Below are 25,225 nucleotides of genomic sequence, written 5' to 3' on the forward strand. Positions count from 1 at the left end.
TTTGGGCTTAGTGGGACAATCATTTGTTTTTCAACAGGACAATGAACCAACACACCTCCAGGCTGTGTAAGGGATATTTTCCCAAGAAGGAGAGTGATGGCGTGCTGCATCAGATGACCTGGCCTCCACAATCCCCCGATCTCAACATTTACATTACATTTTAGTCATTTAGCAGACGCTCTTATCCAGAGCGACTTACAGTTAGTGATTACATGTTTTTTTTTATACTGGCCCCCTGTGGGAATCGAACACAACCCTGGCGTTGCAAACGCCATGCTCTATCAATGAGCTACATCCCTGCCGGCCATTCCCTCCCTACCCTGGACGACGCTGGGCCAATTGTGCGCCGCCCATGAGTCTCCCGGTCGCGGCCGGCTGCGACAGAGCCTGGATTGAGATGGTTTGGGATGGTTTGGGATGAGTCGGACCGCAGAGTGAAGGAAAAGCAGCCAACTTTGTTGTCTATTTTTTTGTTATACAGAAATATCAAAACATGCTGATGTTTTGTTCAATGTACATGTAACCAGGTCAAAAATCCCGATCTACGGTTTACAATGCTCCCAGGTAGGGAAAAAGAGGCTGCGAGAAGAGCCATCTGGCTTCAGGCTATTTGGACCCTTACAAAAAAGATTGCAGTTTTGAAACTGCAGTTGACTGTGGTATTTTGGAGGTAGTAATTGCTGAATAACTGCAGTGTACTGCAGTTTAACTGCAATCTTTTTTCGTAAAGGGAGTGGGAAATGTGGGGACATTTAACTTGTTTAGTATAGTCAGTTTATAACTCCACTCACTACTGTGTAGTCCGTTTGTTTATGTTGTTGGTCTTGGCTAGCTTAATGTTCAGGTCGGCAAGCTAGCACCATCATGAAAAAGGGCATGAGGGTTTTTCTAAGTAGTGAGAACGCTAGGGAGCAGGCAATGTTGAAAAGTTATCATTAGACATGTTGTACTTTTCTTAAATGTAGTTTTGTAATTGACTAAAACAAGCAGACAACAAGAAAATTGCGTTTGAAAAAGGTGACGTTTTTGCTGTGAGCTAATGGAATAACCTAGGTAACGACAGGTTGTTTTCCCCACCGCGTGACTTCGATCTAATAGGTTAGTGAGTAATTGCGGGCGTGGTAGCATGCCTACATTTCTACGGTGATACTAGAACATAAACGAAACAGTCATTCCGCTATCGGCAATACCAGTCGCCATATGTACAAAATTAGGGTACTGTAATTGATTGGTGTCAAGAATATCAACCATCTTTAATCCCACCCTTGACAGAACAATTTTTAGGAATTGCATGTGGAATCGTGTCTAGTCGAATACAGTGTTTCGAATTGCGGCAACAAAAATGGCACCAAATTTACCTGTACATTTATGCATCTTTTTGGTAAGTAGTCAATTCTATTAAATTAAAGTGTTTCTGTATTATTCACATTTGATTTTGATATGTCACCTGCCCTAGATTCTATTAATGTAAATTAATTTGCAAACTTTGTAGCCTAACTTTTACTTTACAGTGTTGCAAAGCCGGGGGAAGATGTTTGGGGTTGTGTGCTGCGATTTATATCGGTCCGTAATACAGGACTACTAAAGGCCCAGTGCATAACATTTGTGAGAAAAATAAATAAAAAATATATACACTACATGACAAAGTATGTGGAAGTTACAATCTATCTGCAATAAAAAAAACTAAAAACAACAACAAACAAACCAAAAAGATAAAAGTATGTGGACACCTGCTCGTCGAACATCTCATTCCAAAATCATGGCCATTAATAAGGAGTTGGTCCCCACTTTGCTGCTATAATATGCTCCCTATAACAGATGGCACTATGCATTCGGGCAGGTAGCGTTCTCCTGGCATCCGCCAAACCCAGATTTGATCGTCGGACTGCCAGATGGTGAAGCATGATTCCTCACTCCAGAGAATGCGTTTCCAGTGTCCAATGGCGGCGAGCTTTACACCACTCCAGCGGATGCTTGGCATTGCCCATGGTGATCTTATGCTTGTGTGTCTGCTCGGCCATGGAAACCCATTTCATGAAGCTCTCAACGAACAGTTATTGTGCTGACGTTGCTTCCAGAGGCAATTTGGAACTCGGTAGTGTGTGTTGTAACCGAGGACAGACCATTCAGCGCTTTAGCACTTGGCCGTCCCGTTCTGTGAGCTTGTGTGGCCTACCACTTCGAGTTGTTGCTCCTAGACATTTCCACTTCACAACAACAACAACACGTACAGTTGACCAGGGCAGCTCTAGCAGGGCAGAAATTTGACGAACATACTTGTTGGAAAGGTGGCATCCTATGATGGTGCCACGTTGAAAGTCACTGAGCTCTTCAGTAAGGCCATTCTACTGCCAACGTTTGTCTATGGAGATTGCATGTATGTGTGCTTGATTTTATACACCTGTCAGCAACGGTTGAGGCTGAAATAGCCGAATCCACTAATTTGAAGGGGTGTCCACATACGTTTGCATATATAGTGTATATAGGCCTGTTTTTACATATATTTTTTTATTGCGATTTTTCAGGGGGTGCTGCAGAACCCCTACTTCCCGCTGCTATGCAGTGTTCTAACATTCAGCTAAAAAGATCACTGTCAAGGTGCAGCTTGTTGATATATCTACAGTGCCTTCAGGAAGTATTCATACCCCTTGACTTATTCCACATTTTGTTACAGCCTGCATTCAAAATGGATAAAATATATTGTTTAATCTCACCCATCTACACACAATACCCCATAATGTCAAAGTGAAAACATGTTTTTAGAAATGTATGCACATTTATTCGAAATTGAATACTGAAATATGGAATTTACATAAGTATTCACACCCCATATTAGAATCCCCTTTAGTAGTGATTACAGCAGTGAGTCTTTCTGGGTAAATCTCTAAGAGCTTTGCACACCTGGATTGTACAATATCTGCCTATTATTCTTTTAAAAAATATTCAATCTCTGTCAAGTTGGTTGTTGATCATTGCGAGACAGTCTTGCCATAGATTTTCAAGCCGATTTCACTCAAAACTGTAACTAGGCCACTCCGGAACATTCAGTGTTGTCAGGATAAGCAACTCCAGTGTATATTTGACCTTGTTTTAGGTTATTGTCCTGCTGAAGGTGAATTTGTCTCCTAGTGTCTGTTGGAAAGCAGACTGAACCAGGTTTTCCTCTAGGATTTTGCCTGTGCTTAGCTCAATTCAGTTTATTTTTATCCAAAAATATCTGTAGTCCTTGCTGATGGTAAGCATACCCATAACAAGATGCAGCCACCACCATGCTTGAAAATTAGGAAGTGGTACTCAGTGATGTTGTGTTGGATTTACCCCAAACATAATGCTTTGCATTCCACCTTTTTTGCAGTTTTACTGTAGTGCCTAATTGCAAACAGATGCATGTTTTGGAATATTTTTTATTCTATACAGGCTTCCTTCTTTTGACTCTTTCATTTCGGTTAGTATTGTGGAGTAACTACAGTACAATATTGTTCCATCCTCAGTTTTCTCTTATCACAGCCATTAAACTCTGTAACTGTTTTAAAGACACCATTGACCTCATGGTGAAATCCCTGAGCGGTTTCCTTCCTCTCCGGCAACTGAGTTAGGCAGGATGCCTGTATCTTTGTAGTGACTGGGTGTATTGATACACCATCCAAAGGGTAATTCATAACTTCACCATGCTCAAAGGGGTATTCAATGTCTGCTTCTTCTTTACCCATGTACCAATAGGTGCCCTTCTTTGCGAGGCATTGGAAAACCTCCCTGGTCTCTGTGGTTGAAATTCACTGTGCGACTGAGAGACCTTACAGACAATTGTGTGTGTGTGGGGTACAGAGATGAGGTAGTCAGTCAAAAACCATGTTAAACACTACATTTTAGTCATTTAGCAGACGCTCTTATCCAGAGCGACTTACATGAGCAATTAGGGTTAAGTGCCTTGCTCAAGGGCACATCGACAGATTTTTCACCTAGTCGGCTCGGGGATTAGAACCAGCGACCTTTCAGTTACTGGCACAACGCTCTTAACCACTAAGCTACCTGCCGCCCCACTATTATTGCACACAGTGAGTCCATGCAACTTATTATGTGATCCTTGTACACATTTAATATAGTTTATTCTTTTGGTTCATATAGTACAAAGAACTGACAAGACAGAATGTCCATGAATGCAGTACCATATTTGTAACATCTATTGTATGATATGCCACCTGTTAGAATGTATTAACTATATCTCTTGCATGTGTCAACTCCAGGTCATCTCATGTGTGGACTCCTGCTTTATCCCTGTCTCCATACAAGCAACAGTACCTCAGACAGTACAAGTTGGACATGTTATTTCAAAAGGTCCTGCCATTCACAAATGTTTCAGTCCTGTCTGACTTTGTATGTTCTTGATACTGAATGAAACAATCAATATAGCCATAAACTGTAAATCTTGCTTTGGATGATCCAGGTGGTTTTTATTCATTGTATAGTTGATAACATTTATTTCTCTCTCATTGTTCAGTTGATGTGGACCAATGTGACACCATCACATTGCACTTTACAACTAGTGACCCCGACTTCACAGTACGACCTGATGGCACTATAGTAACCGTCGCCATCACCATGGTACCAGCCAATGGCAGGACATTCTCAGTGCAGTTTCAGGACCTCGATGGTCAGAAGAGAGAAATGGATGTTTACCTTGTCCAGAACTCTAGAAAGGTAAGGTGGATTCTGCATGGGTTTACAGTACAAAGTCAAATTTTTCAAAGAAGTATTATGTTGTTGTGAAATTATCTATATCACATTGTTGACTTGTGACTTTGTGCTCTTTTTTTCTGCATTTTCAGGTATTGAAAGATGGCCTACTAAAGCGCTCCAAAAGACGTTGGAGTCCTCTGCCCTTCAACATCATAGAAAATGACGCACCGCCATTTCCAAAGGACGTTGAGCTGGTAATGTCCTTAAAATAAGTTACAACTTGCATCCCATTTCAGCACATTCTGTCTATTTGAAAATTGATATCAAACCTAAGCCATGTCCATATTTCATGTCACGTAACAAACCCCAAATGATCCTCTACCTGTCCTTGCCTTTCTCCCACCCCGTGTTCCACTCTATTTCTCATTCTTCCTCACTTGCGGCTAATACACATTATGTACCTGTATGCTCCATGCCCTTACATGAGGTTCACACACCCAGACACACCCAACCACACACATACAGAGGGATCAGTGGAAACGTTTACTTTGTTGTTTTTTCCCCTTCCTTTCTAACTACAAGGCTGGATGTGCACTGTAATTACATCTGTTGTAACCTGCCTAGGGAATACATATTAATACAAAATAACTTTTTGTAACAGTAGTCGACAAGTATAATGATTTAGGCCTATTACCTGTAAGGCATGGATGAGCATTTCTGTTTTGCAAAACTCAATGCTTAACATTCTTAACTGTGCAATTTCTTAACCAGAGCAGGCACGTGCACAGATAGGGCTCTACCTGCGCAGAGCACATGCCCCTTTGTCCTTCTAGTCTCTAAAGAGTCCTTTTGGGTGGGGGTATAATTTCCACTTTTTTGTTGTGTGTATTCATTTTTTGTTGTTGTTCGTAACCCACTGCCCACAAGTCATCGTCAAGTTGCTTGTTGAAGCTTGATGGCAGATAATACTTGATTGTTTCCTGGTCCAGATTGCATCTGATTCGTCGGCCACTCGCAGAGTGTACTACACCATCAGTGGGCCTGGTGTGACAGAGGAGCCTGTGGGTGTGTTCAGTGTGGTGATGGACACTGGGATGTTGCAGGTCAACAAAGCTGTCGACCGCGAGAGAACCCCTCAGTTTGTAGTGAGTAGTAGACAACAATTATTGATTGCTTGCTTGAATAATTGATCAATTCTTTATCTGTGATGTTAAAACATGACATTTGTACTCTTGATGCGTAGCACAGACAATACAAACAGTGTAAGACATTACTAAACTGAGTCCATCTTCCTCCAGTTTCAAGCAAGAGTGTTTGACAGATACACCAACCAGGAGACAGATCTACCATTACCCATCACAGTGAATGTAGTGGATGTGAATGACAATGCGCCAACTTTCACTGGCCTAATGCAGTTTCATGTGCTGGAGCAAAGCAAAGCAGGTGAGAAACACACAGCTGAAGTAAGAAATACCAGAGTGCCTTTAGCCTCTGTAATACAGTACATGGGAAAAGTGTGTCAAATCCAGATATTGACCTTTGTAACAGGAACTTGTGGATGTGAACTAATAACCTGTGTGTTGTGACGTGTTCTATTGCAGGGACGATGGTGGGGATGGTGAATGCCACAGACATAGACGAGCGTGGTACCGACCACACTAAGATCAGGTACTCCCTCCTCTCTGGGACCGACCTGTTCTACATCAACCCAGAGACAGGAGTCATCAGCACCAAAACAGACACCCTCGACAGAGAGGTCAGTCCCATCGTTGTACCTTTAAAAAAAATATCTCACTTACTGTTTTCCAGGTTTCCACATTGTTGAGCACGACTATCATTGTTTGAATTATTGATCTAAATGTATGTTTGTATTTGTTTTGCAGGTGAATGAGAAATATGTTGTGACAGTGGAAATCAAAGACATGAATGGAGCTCTGAATGGTCTAGTCAGCACAGCCCCAGCCACCATTGTGTTGGGGGATATCAACGACAACCCTCCCACATTCACAAAGACATCTGTACGTTTTCTTTGACAACTTCTTACAATAGTGGAGTTTGTGTATTGCAGTTTATTCCGCAATGTAACAAAAAAGGCATGGATGTCCCAGTTTGTTTTATGAATACTCTGTTTACTTTGGTCAAATAACGACATGTTACTTTCTCTTGCAGTACGATGTAAAAGTTAAAGAGAACCAAGTAGAGGGACTCCTCCTCAGAATCCCCATTGAAGATAAGGACTTGGTGAAGACACCAAACTGGAACACTGAGTTTGTCATCAAAAAGGGGAATGAAAAGGGGAACTTCAGGATCGAAAGAGACCCCAAAACAAATGAAGGACTCATTTATCTAACAAAGGTGAGCTGGCACTCACAATGAACCTCTATTTTTGATCTGATCATGACTTTCAGGATCCATAGATGTCTTGCTAGTTATTTATAAAATGAACTAAAGACAGTCAAAATATTGAGCCAAAAGGCTTCTTTACGCATTGTCATTGAAGGCTGATCGAGCAATAATAATACAGTAAAATAACACTCCATGTCCTTGCTGTGTCTTCAGCCTCTAGACTACGAGAAGACCAAGAACTTAAAGCTGGAGGTGTTGGCCCGTAACCAGGCTGAGCTGAGTGGGACCAAGGCCCAGTGGGTGTCCATCCCTGTAGACATCTCTGTAGTGGACGAAGACGAGGGACCAGAGTTCACCGCCCCCACCGTACTCTTCACTGTCCAGGAGAACACTCCTAATGACACCCTGATTGGGACCTACATAGCCGTAGACCCAGAGACCAAGAGCAGTGCCGGCATCAAGTAAGAACCTAGTTTACCTTATTGATCCCACCAATAATTGACCTAGACAGGTCCCAGATCTGTTTGTACTGTCTTGCCATAACCATAGGAGATGGCAAGACGGCACAAACAGATCTGGAACCAGGGTAGTATTGGCCTATTGTGTGACCATGTTGATAATAATCATAATAATAATATGATGTTATAACAAGTAAGGTCAGATTGCGTTTCAAAAGAAGTTAGATGTATTGTGAAAAACGGAATGCAATGTTTTTCTCTATCCAGCAGAATTGTACCATTATGCAAGAGAATGCTGTAAAAGTGTCTTCTCTCTCTCTGATCCCTCTCAGGTATTACAAGGTCTCGGACCCTGCTTCATGGATCAAGGTAGATGAAAGCACCGGACAGCTGAAGATCGCCAACACTATCGACAGGGAGTCCCACTTTGTAACGAATGGCGTGTACAACGTCAGTATGAAAGCTATTGATGCCAGTAAGTAGATATTGTTACAGTGTCTTAGTTAAATACACTATATATACAAAAGTATGTGGACACCCCTTCAAATTAGTGGATTTGGCTATTTCAGCCACACCCGTTGCTTACAGGTGTATACAATCGAGCACACATTCGTGCAATCTCCATAGACAAACATTGGCAGTAGAATGGCCTTACTGAAGAGCACAGTGACTTTCAACATGGCACTGTCATAGGATGCCACCCTTCAAACAAGCCAGTTCGTCAAATTTCTGCCCTGCTAGAGCTGCCCCGGTCAACTGTAAGTGCTGTTATTTTGAAGTGGAAACATCTAGGAGCAACAATGGCTCAGCCGCAAAGTGGTAGGCCACACAAGCTCACAAAATGGGACCGCCGAGTGCTGAAGAGCGTAGCACTTAAAAATCGTCTGTCCTCGGTTGCAACACTCACTACTGAGTTCCAAACTGCCTCTGGAAGCAACGTCAGCACAATAACTGTTTGTCGGGAGCTTCATGAAATGGGGTTTCTATGGCCGAGCAGCCGCACACAAGCCTAAGATCACCAGTGGTGTAAAAGCTCGCCGCCATTAGACTCTGGAGCAGTGGAAACGCGTTCTCTGGAGTGATGAATCACGCTTCACCATCTGGCAGTCCGACGGATGAATCTGGGTTTAGCGGATGCCAGGAGAACGCTACCTGCCCCAATGCATATTGCCAACTGTAACATTTGGTGGAGGAGGAGTAATGGTCTGGGCCTCTTTTCCATGGTTTGGGCCAGGCCCCTTAGTTCCAGTGAAGGGAAATCTTAAGGCTAGAGCATACAATTACATTCTAGACGATTCTGTGCTTCCAACTTTGTGGCAACAGTTTGGGGAAGGCCCTTTCCTGTTTCAGGGCTCCGTGCACACAGCGAGGTCCATACAGAAATGGTTTGTCGAGATCGGTGTGGAAGAACTTGACTGGCCTGCACAGAGCCCTGACCTCAACTCCATTGAACACCTTTGGGATGAATTGGAACGCCGACTGCGAGTCAGGCTTAGTCTCCCACCATCAGTGCCCGACCTCACTAATGCTCTTGTGGCTGAATGGAAGCAAGTCCCCGCAGCAATGTTCCAACATCTAGTGGAAAGCCTTCCAAGAAGAGTGGAGGCTGGTATAGCAGCAAAGGGGGGACCAACTCTATTAATGGCCATGATTTTGGAATGAGATGTTCGACTAGCAGGTGTCCACATACTTTTGGTCATGTAGTGTATCTGTATCTGTATAGTCAGATATACACCACTATTAGGATGATCATAACTCATCTATTGCTAGGAAAAACCCTGGGCCCTCGTTATTGCCTTCCAGCTAATAGCATGCTAAGCATTTTTGCTTCCTCCCACTGTTTCTATCACTGTAAAAAGTATCAACAGTCTAAAACAAGGAAGAGACTGAGCATCATAATTATAGCTAACAACACCACTGTGCCCTGTGCCATCTCCTCAAGGCATCCTTTGACTGACATTGCACAGACAATGAGAGGTTGTTGTCTTTACGCCTTAGCTGATGTTACCAAATACCTAACACATTCTCGTATTGGCGTCAACCACCCTTCCAACCCCGTCAAAGTTCCATAGACTTATTGTGTTGTGTGAACATGAAAGGGTTGTTTAAGTGACAAGATGAGGAGTATAGTAGTCACTCTATAACACCTGGTGTGATTTGGTATTTTATTAGGATCCCCAATACACTACCGGTCAAAAGTTTTAGAATACCTACTCATTCAAGGGTTTTTCTTTATTTTTACTATTTTCTACATTATAGAATAATAGTGAAGACATCAACTATGAAATAACACATATGGAATCATGTAGTAACCAAAAAAGTGTTAAACAAATCAAAATATATTTTATATTTGAGATTCTTCAAAAAGCCACCCTTTGCCTTGAAGACAGTTTTGCACACTCTTGGCATTCTCTCAACCAGCTTCACCTGGAATGCTTTTCCAACAGTCTTGAAGGAGTTCCCACATATGCTGAACACTTGTTGGCTGCTTTTCCTTCATTCTCCAGTTCAACTCATCCCAAACCATCTCAATTTGGTTGAGGTCGGGGGATTGTAGAAGCCAGGTCATCTGATGCAGCACTCCATCACTCTCCATCTTGGTAAAATAGCCCTTACACAGCCTGGAGGTGTGTTGGGTCATTGTTCTGTTGAAAAACAAACGATAGTCCCACTAAGCCCAAACCAGATGGGTTGGCGTATCGCTGCAGATTGCTGTGGTAGCCATGCTGGTTAAGTGTGCCTTGAATTCTAAATAAATCACTGACTGTGTCACCAGCAAAGCACCATCACACCACCTACTCCATGCTTTACGGTGGGAAATACACATGCGGAGATAATCCATTCACCCACACCGCGTCTCACAAAGACACGGCGGTTGGAACCAAAAGTCTCCAGTTTGGACTCCAGACCAAAGGACACATTTCCACTGGTCTAATGTTTCTTGGCTCAAGCAAGTCTCTTCTTCTTATTGGTGTCCTTTTAGTAGTGGTTTCTTTGCAGTAATTTGACCGTGAAGGCCTGATTCACACAGTCTCCTCTGAACAGTTGATGTTGAGATGTGTCTGTTACTTGAACTCAGTGAAGCATTTACTTGGGCTGCAATTTCTGAGGCTGGTAACTCTAATGAACTTATCCTCTGCAGCAGAGGTAACTCTGGGTCTTCCATTCCTGTGGCTGTCCTCATGAGAGCCAGTTTCATCATGGCTCTTGATGGTTTTTGCGACTGCACTTGAAGAAACTTTCAAAGTTCTTGAAATGTTCTGTATTGACTGACCTTCATGTCTTAAAGTAATGATGGACTGTCGTTTCTCTTTGCTTATTTGAGCTGTTCTTGCCATAATTGACGTGGTCTTTTACCAAATAGGGCTATCTTCTGTTTACCACCCCTACCTTGTCACAACACAACTGATTGGCTCAAATGCATTAAGAAGGAAAGAAATTCCACAAATTAACTTTTAAGAAAGCACACCTGTTAATTGAAATGCATTCCAGGTGACTATGTAATGAAGCTGGTTGAGAGAATGCCAAGAGTGTGCAAAGTTGTAATCAAGGCAAATGGTGGCTATTTGAAGAATCTCAAATATGTTTTGATTTGTTTAACACTTTTTTGGTTACTACATGATTCCATATGTGTTATTTCAATGTTTTGATGTCTACAATGTAGAAAATAGTAAAAATATAGAAAAACCCTTGAATGAGTAGGTGTTCTAAATCTTTTAACCGGTAGTGTAGCTGTTGCGAAAGCAGCAGCTACTCTCCCTGGGGTCCATACAAAACATGAAACATGACATAATACAGAACATTAATAGACAAGAACAGCTCAAGGACAGAACTACATACATTTTTTAAAAAGGCACACGTTGCCTACATATCAACACATACACATTGAGGGCCATACCCTAGCTACTCTGTTTTGCATTTATAACAGGGAGTGACTAGGGAGATACCAGTACTCTATAGCATCTGTATTTCACTGAACTTTCAAGTTTATTGCCATGTGTGATTAATGAATACATTGGAAATCTTACTCAGTCAAGCTCTCACAATAAAACCACAATAAAACCAGCAATAATATTTCATTGATATGTTATTGTGTTTCTTACGTATGTCTACTCTCTTTTTAGGTCTCAAGACAGGTACAGGGACAGTGATTATTCAAGTGGAGGATGTGAATGACCACGTCCCAGACATCCCCTTTAAAGACCTGGTGATGTGTGAGAAGGATGGGGGAGAGATGGGCTCTGTGCTGGTGATAGCAGAGGACAAGGACCAAGCTCCATTCTCTGCCCCCTTCAGCTTTGAACTGGGAGAGGAGCATGATGGGAGATGGGCTGTGAAGCGACTTAATAGTATGAAAATTATTCCTACCTATGGACTCCATTCCATCTCTGTATTAATTGATATCTTGCAAATGTGATTTAAAAAGTGAAGCAGTTATTTAAATATAAATGTAAAATGTGCATATTATAGTGAGTAGTCAGTCTCATACATTTTTCAATACAACTTTAGAGGCAAAATACTCTAGAATGCAACCTTACACAGCACCTAACTGACAATGAGCATTGTTTAGAGCCAGGAGTTTTAGTCCTTACAATGTAATCTCACCAGGAAAACTAGTGCCCAAACTCCTGTTCTTAACAACAGTGTATTTCCTCCTCAGACACTGCGGTGATGTTGGAGCACACCAAGGAGCTTCCTACTGGTGTGTATACTGTCCCCCTGATGGTCAAGGACCTACAGGGATTTGGAAAGACCCAGACTGTAACGGTCCGGATCTGCCGCTGCAGGAACGGAGCATGTTTGGCCTACCAGAACTCCACATCGCTGGGTGTGTGGGCCATCCTGGCCATGCTGCTGGCACTGGGCCTGCTACTTCTACTCTGTGAGTCTCTAATGGTTTATTATGTTCATTCATATTATTTATGTAGGCCTGACAGGTTAGTGTCAAAGCAGTAATAAGATAGGACAACATATACAACTGTATGATGCATTAGACATTAGATGGTGAAGTCTTAAGCAGCTGATGACTGCTAGTATAACTTTATTCCTTAGCAAATGGCTTGTGCTTCTTGTTCGTCAGATGACCCTGTGACCACTTTCTGACCATGAATTTTTATTGAGCTACTTTTCTTTTTGGTTCTTTATTGCAGGTATCCTCTTTGCATTCATCTGTGTTACAAATAATGAGAAAATGGAGCTGGAGGATATGGGCGACAGCGGCGGTATCCTCCTGAAGTCTAACATTGAGGCCCCAGGGGATGCAGTGGTAAGTCTGTCATAATGACAGCATTACGAAACACATTGCTCATGTTCATGGAATCTGAGCAAATTTCACTGTAATATCCTAATATATTTCTTAAATTCTCTCTGAAATATGGCTCCTCAGGATTCAAATCTCATCATCGTTCCTGCATCTGGGATCGATCCATCAGTGAAGGGATCCATGATTGACGTAGGGTGGGTGGGAGCTAAGAACTCGGGTATGATTGGAGGAGGCCTGGGTGCTCAACAGAACCTGCTACAGCAGTCTGGCGGCGTCATATTGACCAATATGGAGAATGGCTACCCTGGCCAATACGAAGGCAGCCAATACGGTGGACAATATGGCAGTGGACAATGTGGTGGAGGTCAATATGGTGGTGGAAACATGACTTTTGACAACACCCGTTTCATGAAATTCAACAACTCTGCAGCCTGGCACTTCTGGCAAACCAACGGGCTGTTTTTACAACAGGTAAAGTGGTTGTAGGGAACTCGAGAAACAACTCAATCGTTCTTCCTATTGGTAAAATCCTAGACAATTCCCATGTGAATTGTTTGCTTGCTTACTTGCAAAATCCTGTGTTAGCTTTCATATATCTTGTCTGGTTGGTGAAATGTTGGTCTGTTCTCAGTGTAATACCTGTCAGTAATATCCTGTGTAAGGATGTAATATCACCTACTGTAATATCTTCCCTACCATCGGACTAGTCCTTGGCTGCTCTCTATGGACTAATAACAAAATGCATTCTCCTTTCTTCACCTCATCTCTTACATTGTCTACCTGGTCTTTACAGAAGTTGGCTTACCTAGGGACGGGGGAGGAGGGGCGATATGCCGATGACATCATCCACACGTACGGCTTCGAGGGGGTGGGGTCTCCAGCCGGCTCGGTGGGCTGCTGCAGTGACCAAGGCAACCAGGAAAACCTGGACTTCCTAAACACACTGGGGCCAAAGTTCAAGACATTAGCTGAGGTCTGTAACAAGAAATGAACCAAGAGAATGTAAGGCAATATGTTTTTTTTTACTGTAAGTGTACTATTTTTCTGATAATTACCAAGAATTTAAGGAATCTATAAAGAGGGTTGCCATGCTATCTTTCAGAGTAATCACACTGAATTGCTTTAACTGTTTGTTGGTTAGAGCCATTTTGCACTGGAAAGTACTATGTATTTACTTGCACAGCTAATTCTCCAGTGTTGAATCAACTCTGAGATTGTTAAATGTAACACTTTTTCAGAGTCTATACAGGTCCACGCTTTTCAGTGAAATTAACATTTTATTAGAGCTGATGCTGTTACTCGTTCTCAGTGTAAGGAAATGAACACCTGGAGTGTTAAGGTAACTCGTATTTGGGGTATAGTGTAAAGCCTTATTTGCATATTTCCCAGTGTGCCTTTTCGAGTGAATTGTTAGTGACAAAGACATGGTTGTTGCATTCGTTCATTTTCAGTCCTGTGACCTTCACCAAATTAAAATTAAACAATACATTTTCGTATATCACAAGGTCTTACTAACAGAGTGGCCTGGAACTCCTGGTTTAAAGGCCACATCAAGCTTGCATTCACATTATGCTGGCTTGCAAGGTAATATCATTCCTATTGGAATCTAGCCAGAGTGTGGATATCCAAGCGTTAAAATGTTTGATCACCTGCATTCAGAATGACTGTAAGGGTTTGGAAAGTTGATAGATGAGACTACCTGAAACAACCATTGCAGTAACAGGTATAATAAATCTAACTAACAGATTGAGTTAGTTTAGAAAAAGTAATGTTATTTATCTTTGAGTAGCATAAGATTAATTGATCAATCAATGTACATGTAAAAACACAGATATTGAAAAAAATTACCTGCAATAGAGCTTGCTGGGAAATATGATAATGATGGGCGTGGTTTTAAGTGTTTTACTCTACACAGAATAAAATGACGTAATCACACTCAAATCTGGTTATTATCACCAACACTGGAGTTCTTTTACACTACTGAGTGTTCATTTAAATCCTGAACCAACACTAGAAATGTTCCACAAAAAAATTATCACTAGGTAACACTGACCAATTTGCTGTGTGTAAATAGTGCACATTATGTGATTTTCTCTGTTTCTTTTGTCATTGGTCATGTTCTTTTATTTGTCTTATGGTAAATCCCCATGAAGTTTAGTATTGTAGAATCAACTGTTTGTTCATGTGATGCTATAAAAACAGGTGCCTTGAAGAATACATGAATATTTGACTAGATGATTAGAATTTTTAAATAACCTATGAATTTAGGTGGATGGGGTACAAACATTACACACTATTCTATATGAGTGTTGATTAGACTACATTGGGGCTTCCATGTTTGATTGGTCACACTAGACTAGAACAGAAGGTTCTAGGTGCTTCTGTTTAGAATAGAATGTTCTGCATCCTTCGGTTTAGAATATAAGTCTCTGGGTGCTTCTGTTTAGAATAGAAGGTTCTGGGTGATATTTTTTTTTAGAATGGAAGGTTCTGAAGAGACAGGTGCTGATATGGCCCATGGGGTTGATGAGACAGTGTCTGACAGTGAGTCAGTTATGCTGTGGTATTCAGCATGAGGCTGTGTGAGAACAGGGAGGGGTATGAACCAGACAGACAGCCTGTGAGTATTCATAGCGACATGTGATTGATTGATTCAACCATAGAGATCCTATTACATTACTAGAGGGGCTAAGTCATAAACCCTCAAAGTTTGTTCCATAATGGGACGAAAATGGCAGCCATCTTGGTCAGGGAGAAATCCAAAACTAGTCTAATTGGCAGTAGTTTACTTATGCAGAAAAATAAAAGTAAGGCATGTGATGTATCAGATATTGTGTAATGTAATTATAGTCAACCTCAAATATTGTCATATAATTATAAATACAGTTTATATTACATTTTACATTTTAGTCATTTAGCAGACGCTCTTATTCAGAGCGATTTACAGTTAGTGAGTGCATTTTTTATTTTTTTTCATACTGATCCCCCGTGGGAATCGAACACACAACCCTGGCGTTGCAAGCGCCGTGCTCTACCAACTGAGCTACACGGGACATATATGGGTTTTATAGCAATTTTATGTGTAAAGCATCTAAAATATATGTAAACAGCCCATAAATGTCTCAGATTTAGTTTACTTGGAAAGCAGTGAGTGCTATTATATGATACAATATCAGTACTTGTTGCATTTACAACTTGTCTAAGTCCTAACATCAACAGATTTGAACCAGTGTATGGCTGTGGATTGACTGCATTGTTTGAATGGAATTTTGGCATATTGGTAGTTAATTTGGAATCATTCCTCTAAAACTGTCTGGCTAGCTAGTTAACACACATATAGTGCAGATACATTCTTCACATTCATTGTTTTACACAATATCTTATCACAGCACTGGCAAACCATGGTTGACCAACTCTCCCTGACCAACATGGCTGACCTTTGGACAATTATAAGAAGGTTCATGTCCATTCTAGTATTCTAATTTCTAATTCTATGGATTCAACAGCATTGTCATATGTTCTTATTATTCATTTGGAATTCAATTTCCAAACTGACCCATTTAGTAAACTAATTGTGTTGCCTATTTTGTAAGTGTCACATTTTGCTAATATGTTGTTTTTAAGTAAATAATATAAAATACATGGTGGTGTTATGCACGTTGGTCATGCTGTTTTACTGTAAATCCTTCATTTTAAGGAGAGGGAGGGTGGGAGAGAGAGAGAGAGAGTATGTGAGTGAGAGAGAGAGGGAGCATGTGAGTGTGAGAGAGAAAGAGTGGATTAGCGTTGAAATATTGTTACTCATGCCTAGATAAGCCTGGTGAATGATTAAGAGGGTGTGGTTCATCGTTCAGTACAGTACATATAGCCTTGCACAATAACTGTGACATCACAAGGTACTGTAACTAAGGACACTTTATTCACCCTTGAACCATAGACTTAGACAACACATAATTGTATCTGTCCCATTATGGCGTCTGTGAGGGCATGGGCAGCACCATTGAGGCCATCTACATTTTGAAGTAATCTATTTTCTTCTACTACTTCTATGACTTGGTAAACAAACTGAACAGTTGCGTACTGCCACCTGGAGTGTGTTTTTGAACAGGTATAAAGCCAAGGTTGGCTATTTACTGCCTGCCACCTGCAGTTATGAAATGTTTGCTCACGAGTATAATTCATTGGCTGATGACCTGGATGTGATCCTTCCTTAATCCATAGGGGTAATGTCCATGCAAAAACAGGTTATTTCCAAGTAGTAATATGTACAGTGCCTTCAAAAAGTATTCACACCCCTTGACTTTTTCCACATTTTGTTGTGTTAGCTTGATTTAGAATGGATACAATTGAGTTTTTTGCTCACGTGCCTACACACAATACCTCAGTGTCAAAGTGGAATTATGTTTTTCAAAATGTTTTCTAATTAGTTAAATGAAAAGCTAAAATGTCTTGAGTCAATAAGTATTCAACCCCTTTATGTTATGGCAAGCCAAAATAAGTTCAGATGTAAAAATGTGCTCAACAAGTTGCATAATAAATTGCATGCACCCGGCCCGATTTGTATATATGAATTTAATCCTTGATGCCTACATGTACCTCTCTGATTATTGATTATGCTTATAGGTGTTTTTGTATAGCCATGTTTTGTATTGTATCCACTCCCACAATGCGTAATGTGCGTAATTAACATAATATGTATACAATGCATTCAGAAAGTATTCACACCCCTTGACTTTTTCCACATTTTGTTGTGTTAGAGCCCGGATTTTAAATGGATTCAATTTACATTTTGTGCCACTGGCCTACACACAATAGCCCAGAATGTCAAAGTGGAATTATGTTTTTAGAAATTTGCTTGGGCTCACTCTGTGTGCAATAATAGTGTTTAACATGATTTTTGAATGAGTAACTCATCTCTGTATACAACACATATTTTCTAATGCCTCGCAAAGAAGGGCACCTATCGGTAGATGGGTATAAAATAAAGAAAAAAAACAGATATTGAATATTCCTTTGAGCATGGTGAAGTTATTAATTACACTTTTGATGGTTTATCAATACACCCAGTTACTACAAAGACACAGTCGTCCTTCCTAAATCAGTTGCCGGAGAAGAAGGAAAGCGCTCAGGGATTTCACAATGAGGCCAATGGTGACTTTAAAACAGTTATAGAGTTTAATGGCTGTGATAGGCGAAACCTGAAGATGGATGAACAACATTGTAGTTACTCAACAACACTAACCTAATTAATAGAGTGAAAAGAAGGAAGCCTGTACAGAATATAAATATTACAAAACATGCATCCAGTTTGCAACAAGGCACTAAAGTAATACTGAACAAAAAAAAATCCTGACTACTAAGTGTTATGTTTGGGGAAAATCCAATCCAACACATTACTGAGTACCACTCTCCATATTTTCAAGCATAGTGGTGGCTACATCATGTTATGGGTATGCTTGTAATCGTAATGGACTGGGGAGTTTTTCAGGATAGAAAAAAAATGGAATGGAGCTAAGCACAGGCAAAATCATAGAGGAAAACCTGGTTCAGTCTGCTTTCAGACAGAAACTGGGAGATGAATTCACCTTTCAGCAGGACAATAACCTAAAACACAAGGCCAGATCTACACTGGAGTTGCTTACCAAGAAGACAAAGAATGGTCCTGAGTGGCCAAGTTACCGTTTTGATTTAAATCTACTTGAAAATCTATGACAAGACCTGCAAATGTTGTCTAGCAATGATAACAACAAATTTGACAGAGCTCGAAGAATTTTGAAAAGAATAATGGGCAAATGTTGCTCAATCCAGGTGTGGAAAGCTCTTAGAGACGTACCCAGAAAGACTCACAGCTGTAATCGTTGCCAAAGGTGCTTCTACAAAGTATTTACTCAGGGGTGTGAATACTTGTGTAAATGAGATATTTCTGTATTTAATTTTCAATAGATTTGCTAACATTTCTAAAAACATGTTTTCACTCTGTCATAATTGGGTATTGTTTGTAGATGGGTGAGAAATGTAATCCATTTTGAATTCAGGCCGTATCAACAAAATGTGGAATAAGTCGAGGGGTATGAATATGAAGTCACTGTATCTATTTTTATGCCTTGAACAAATATTCAGCTCCACCAACTGGCAACAGAGTGATATTGCATGAAATCTGACTTATTAGTCTGTCAAAGGGTACGGTCACAATCATTGACGACTACATTCATGTGCTCAAGATACAAACATATATACAGTACCAGTCAAAAGTTTGGACACCTACTCATTCAAGGGTTTTTCTTTATTTTTACTATTTTCTACATTGTAGAATAATAGTGAAGACATCGAAACTATGAAATAACACATATGGAATCATGTAGTAACCAAAAAAGTGTTAAACAAATCAAAAAATATTTTCTATTTGAGGTTCTTCAAATAGCCACCCTTTGCCTTGATGAAAGCTTTGCACACTGTTGGCATTCTCTTAACTAGCTTCATGAGGTAGTCACCTGGAATGCATTTCAATTAACAGGTGTGCCTTGTGTCTTCTTATAAGTTAATTTGTGGAATTTCTTTCCTTCTTAATGCGTTTGAGCCAATCAGTTGTGTTTTGACAAGGTAGGGGTGGTATGCAGAAGATAGCCCTATTTGGTAAAAGACCAAGTCCATATTATGGCAAGAACAGCTCAAATAAGCAAAGAGAAATGACAGTCCATCATTACTTTAAGACATGAAGGTCAGTCAATCCGGAACATTTCAAGAACTTTGAAAGTTTCTTCAAGTGCAGTCGCAAAAACCATCAAGCGCTATGATGAAACTGGCTCTCCTGAGGACCGCCACGGGAAAGGAAGACCCAGCGTTACCTCTGCTGCAGAGGATACGTTCACTAGAGTTAACTGCACCTCAGATTGCAGCCCAAATAAATGCTTCACAGAGTTCAAGTAACAGACACATCTCAACATCAACTGTTCAGAGGAGACTGTGTGAAACAGGCCTTCATGGTGGAATTGCTCCAAAGAGACCACTACACTTCTAAAGGACACCAATAAGAAGAAGAGACTTGCTTGGGCCAAGAAACACAAGCAATGGACATTAGACAGGTGGAAATCTGTCCTTTGGTCTGATGAGTCCAAATTTGAGATTTTTGGTTCCAACTGCCGTGTCTTTGTGAGACGCAGAATAGGTGAGCGGATGATCTACGCATGTGTGGTTCCCACCGTGAAGCATGGAGGAGGAAGTGTGATGGTGCTTTGCTGGTGACACTGTCAGTGATTTATTTAGAATTCAAGGCACACTTAGCAGCATGTCTACCAGAGCATTCTGCAGTGATACGCCATCCCATCTGGTTTGCGCTTAGTGGGACTATAATTTGTTTTTCAACAGGACAATGACCCAAAACACACCTCCAGGCTGTGTAAGGGCTATTTGACCAAGAAGGAGAGTGATGGAGTGCTGCATCAGATGACCTGGCCTCCACAATCACCCGACCTCAACCCAATTGAGATGGTTTGGGATGAGTTGGACCGCAGAATGAAGGAAAAGCAGCAAACAAGTGCTCAGCATATGTGGGAACTCCTTCAAGACTCTTGGAAAAGCATTCCTCATGAAGCTGGTTGAGAGAATGCCAAGAGTGTGCAAAGCTGTCATCAAGACAAAGGGTGGCTACTTTGAAGAATCTAAAATATATTTTGATTTGTTTAACACTTTTTTGGTTACTACGTGATTCCATATGTGTTATTTCATAGTTTTGATGTCTTCACTATTATTATACAATGTAGAAAATAGTAAAAATAAAGAAAAACAATTGAATGAGTAGGTGTGTCCAATCTTTTAACTGGTACTATATATCATATATACTTTGTACTTAGCCATATAAATTCGCCCAAATGTTACATAGCATAGAACACAGCTTAATATCACAGGGAGCACACCCAGACTAGATACATATGCTGATCTCAGTGTTAGGCTGTGTTTACACAGGCAGCCCAATTCTGATATTTATTTTCCCCACTAATTGGTCTTTTGACCAGTTGCATCAGATCTTTTTCAGAGCTGATCTGATTGGTCAAAAAAAGGATCTGAATTGGGCTGCCTGTCTAAACACAGCCTAATACAAATAGTGTAAACCCTACTAATAAAAAAAGTGGTTCTCTTACCATAACTGTTTTGACAGAGGGTGGTTTCAATCTAACAGTGATTAGAATCGTTATACAGAGTAGGCCTATAGGCATATTTAAAGAAAATAGTGCTACGTTCCCATGGTGGAAGTGTACAGTGTTACAGCATAGGAGATTTGAAGTTATCATTTCTCAATTTAATTAAAATAACTCTGAGGATGTCTTAGAGACATATAATTAGAAGGTCCAGGTTGGAACATCTGTCAAGCAAATGTGGGTGATGAATATCAAAAATGACAGTGGACATTAAAAAGGGAATGAAATTAATGTAAAAGTCTGAAATACCTTACAACGATCAAACAGTGAAGTGCTTTAAAAAATACCATGTTATCTGGTAAGATTACAATTACTGTCATAATTATGAGAAGATTACGCAATAACATGTAGTTTTTCTTTCATGTAAAGGAGCCTTGCTAGAGAGTTGGGAGCAGAGCAGCCACATCAAAGATTTCTGCTCAAATTCCCACAGGAGCCAATTAGTTTTATCTTGAAAGACTCTCTTTTTCTTTTTTAATCCACAAAAATGACTTCAGCAGTTCTTCTGCATTTAGAAATAATAGAAAATAATAGAAAAGAACAGTTGACCCAAATTTAATAAGAAGGCATTCTAAGTACAGACTTACAAATAACCTCAAACCAAATATATATATATATTTTTTTAATGTTCCCCAGTGACAGTAAAACTGTTCTTGGATAAGACAATGAATGACCTAATACTTTTTATTATTAAATAATGTATTTTTTTTAAATACTTATTTTTCTTTGAATTACTAGTATTTTACAGAAGCAAAGCCTGGCAGGCATGGTCCAAATAAGCATTCGCTTTTGTACACAGAACTACTTCATAATCAAAATGCGTCATGCTTATTGCTCATGCTGTAAAGAGGTCACTGGAACGCAGACCGTGCGGGATAGAAGACTAGGTTGAAGATGGGATATATTTTGAACCAAGTTAGAAGAAGGACACCGGATTGGCGTACATTCAACTAATCTCATCTAACAAAGTGGATATTCATCAAATCTGTCATGATTGATGTATTGTAACAGGCCCAGAATGTGGTTACTAAAGTCCGATTTGGATATAGTTGGCTGTTTTCTATGCATAACATTTAGAAGTTGTTCCTTTTCAGGTTTAGAAGAAGTGACTGCTAAATGCTAACTCCTGTTCGTATAAGCTGGTAGCATAGCTAGCATGTAGAAATTGGTGGTGGTAGTCAAAGTCGTTTTTAACTGCAATGCAGTTGATTGGTGACGATAACATGAACATGTATTGGGGTTGACATCCATAGAAGCATTATACTTAGATTTGTACTTCAACATAGTGTGAAATACACATACTGTATAAACACTAGCTTAAATGTAGGCCCATTTTGCTGGAGGGCAATGAGGAGATTTGGGATCTTTCCCCCACACGTTTCTGTGGCATTTCCATTGTTTGGGTCGAGTTCCATTGACCTCTTTACCGCTTCTTATTTACCCCGGCAAAATATTTTTGTGCGTGACGCAACTGTCAAATGTGCGTAGTCTTTTTTTGTCAGCTTTGTTCAATTGACCCTAGTGACTTCTTTGTGTGGTTTTCCGGCAGACTATACGCTTTGTTGTGTATTGCTGTCTTTCACAGGTCGGAGTGTGAATTGTAAATCTTCTTCACAAAACAAAGGGAATAGGGGAATGGGGAGAAAGAAATTGCACCACCATCTAACCCTACATATACTGTACGCCACTATCCCCAACACACTCCACCACCCCTTCCCACTACTTTGACCCTAACAGATCCTACACCAGGCCGTCGGCCTGGGAGGATGGAACCCGTTCTCTCAAAACCCAGGTCCCAGTCGAATCACTCACCCTTCGGCTATCCTCTAGTCCCTTCACTGCCTCAGCATAGGAAACGTTCTGCCCCACTCGAACTCTGGTAATCTCAACCTGTCTCTTTCTCACAGGGCACTTCGGATCCCCAGCTGCATGGGTGCCCCCACAGTTGACACACAGTGCTTTCTCTATCCCAACTGTACACTCCCTCAGACTATGCCTTCCTGCACATTTCTCACATTGTGGGATCTCCCTTCTACACACTGCTTCAACATGTCTGAATCCTTGGCTCCTAAACATAGCTGCGGGAAGTAGGGGTGCTGAGGGTGCTGCAACACCCCTGATAAATAAAAAATATACATTTATTTATATATTTTTTGGAACATAGGCCCTCACAGAATAGCAAGTATAAACTAACCTGACCTTATCAGGTAGAAACTCTGTGTCAAAGCTCAACAAAACAGAAATGGTATTATCTGTCTTGCCATTGCCACTGGTTAGTGGTGTGAGGTAACTAAGTAAAAATACTTTAAAGTACTACTTAAGTAGTTTTTTGGGGTATGTGTGCTTTACAATTTATATTTTTACTTTTAATCCACTACATTCCTAAAGACAATATGCACTTTTTACTCACATACATTTTCCCTGACACCCAAAAGTATTTGAATGCTCAGGCAGGTCAGCAATATGGTCAAATTCATGCACCTATCAATATTTTACTTGTTGTCATCCCTACTGCCTCTTATCTGCCGGACTCACTAAACACAAATAATGTGTTTGTAAAGGATGTCTGAGTATTGGAGTGTGCCCATGGCTGTCTGTAAAAATAAATAAATAAATGTTGCTTAATATAAGGAATTTAATGTACTGTATAGCATTTACTTTTACTCAAGTATGACAATTGAGTACTTTTTCCACCACTGTACTTAAGTACATTTAAAACCAGATACTTTTACTCAAGTAGGTCTATGTCTCACCAAACGGTGAGCGTCACAAACACCAGGAAGGTCGAGTCATGCGTCCTCCGAAACATGATCTGCCAAACCGCGCTGCTTAACACCCGCAGGCTTAACCCGGAAGCCAGCCGTCAGGCTCAACTGATGACCGAGCCTGCAGGCACCCAGCCCGCCACAAGGAGTCGCTAGAGCGCGATGAGCCAAGTAAAGCCCCCACGGCCAAACCCTCCCCTAACCCGGACGACGCTGGGCCAATTGTGCGCCGCTCTATGGGACTCCCGGTCACGACCGGTTGTGATACAGCCTGGGATTGAACGGCTGCGCCGCTCGGGAGGCCGATAAATTCATTTCTAATGACTCCAATGTCACGTGCTCCTGAGGGACGTCTGGTAGTCAGGGTTACCTGGTAACAACAGTTGTTATTATTATCCCCAGCTGCATGATGTAAAAATGTATCACCTCAGCTCAAAATGGGTGCCTCATAGGTGAGAAGTTGAAGCGAGGCTAGCAGACTGTCAGTCAAGATGACTGGGAGATTACAGTTGTTTCTTTCTTTCCCTGGTTTTATTCCACACCAACCTTTAGAACAAAGTGACAGGCTGAGGCAATCTGAACACTTATAGCCTGTAGATAGGCCACATAAGATGTATGATGAAAATACTTAAGCAGCAATTAAATGAGGTTTTGCGCATTATTTTAAGGAGCATGAAGTGCAACCTCCAGCGCGGCGTTGCCATTGGTACATAAATTAATACAACACTTTGTCCACTCTTATCACCGCTTGAGCCATCTCTTCCAGTCAGGTCTTCAAATATGCAATTAATTCTAAAGCGACAACGTGAAATTAATTTATTGCTTGTAATTAGTTTTCTGCATACTCTGAAACCAATCTCTTTAGATGTTCGTTTTCGTCCTCCACGAGAGGCTCTGAGGGCACTTGGCTGCTGCATCTCAGTCCACCATGGACTGGCAGACAGGGAGACACAATGCACTGCATGGGCTCTCTCTGTGGCCACTTAACCCTCTGGTGGCTGTAACCCCACGGTCCTATTATTGAATATTTTGTGTTTTTATTTATTTAATTTTTTTGTCATTTAGCAGACGCTCTTATCCAGAGCGACTTACAGTTAGTGAGTGCATACATTTTTCATACTGGCCTACTGTACGCTCCAATATTGCTTTTTTTCTTGTCACTGTGAAAGATGTTTCCAAATCTATATCAAAGTCAATAGACTATTGAAATTTCATTCTTGACTTTACATTTTTGCTTCTATGAAAATAATGTCAGTATACTTCAGTATAATTTCCATAAACAATATACTCTGATATTAGTGGATTTTAAATCAAACTGTCCCTTACCACAGTGACCTAACCATTGATGGACTTAAACATTATTTGTAGTTCACTGGAAGGACATCTACATTTACATTATGAAGGACCTGGCCTTGAGGCCATTGGAAATGTCTTATTACATTGCAAATTCAAATTTTTACAACCGCTAGGTGTCACTCTTACCCCTTCTGTGGGTTGTAGTCTGCTCTTTATGGATGTTAG

General features: G+C 40.7%; 1 protein-coding gene across 1 annotated transcript; it reads left to right on the forward strand.

Annotated features, from left to right (window-relative positions):
* The first annotated feature begins 1,027 nt into the window (after window positions 1–1,027).
* LOC121580998 (desmocollin-2) lies at window positions 1,028–14,961 on the forward strand. Its single transcript, XM_041896276.2, has 16 exons — window positions 1,028–1,381; window positions 4,245–4,335; window positions 4,499–4,698; window positions 4,827–4,931; window positions 5,667–5,822; window positions 5,976–6,120; window positions 6,279–6,433; window positions 6,561–6,695; window positions 6,847–7,032; window positions 7,237–7,484; window positions 7,814–7,956; window positions 11,606–11,830; window positions 12,142–12,363; window positions 12,632–12,747; window positions 12,868–13,215; window positions 13,538–14,961. The coding sequence occupies exons 1-16, from the start codon at window positions 1,343–1,345 to the stop codon at window positions 13,733–13,735; spliced, it is 2,712 nt and encodes a 903-aa protein (XP_041752210.2). The 5' UTR covers window positions 1,028–1,342; the 3' UTR covers window positions 13,736–14,961.
* Window positions 14,962–25,225: the final 10,264 nt, after the last annotated feature.

The sequence above is a fragment of the Coregonus clupeaformis genome, chromosome 14 (genome assembly GCF_020615455.1).
Source record: "Coregonus clupeaformis isolate EN_2021a chromosome 14, ASM2061545v1, whole genome shotgun sequence".
Taxonomy (NCBI): domain Eukaryota; kingdom Metazoa; phylum Chordata; class Actinopteri; order Salmoniformes; family Salmonidae; genus Coregonus; species Coregonus clupeaformis.

Bases quoted from the DNA above. Each gene is read 5' to 3' on its own strand.
- LOC121580998 (XM_041896276.2), top strand. From the start codon at position 1,343: ATGGCACCAAATTTACCTGTACATTTATGCATCTTTTTG. The intron at 4,336-4,498 runs GTCCTGCCATTC...CTCATTGTTCAG, and splicing joins TGGACATGTTATTTCAAAAG to TTGATGTGGACCAATGTGAC. The intron at 7,485-7,813 runs GTAAGAACCTAG...GATCCCTCTCAG, and splicing joins AAGAGCAGTGCCGGCATCAA to GTATTACAAGGTCTCGGACC.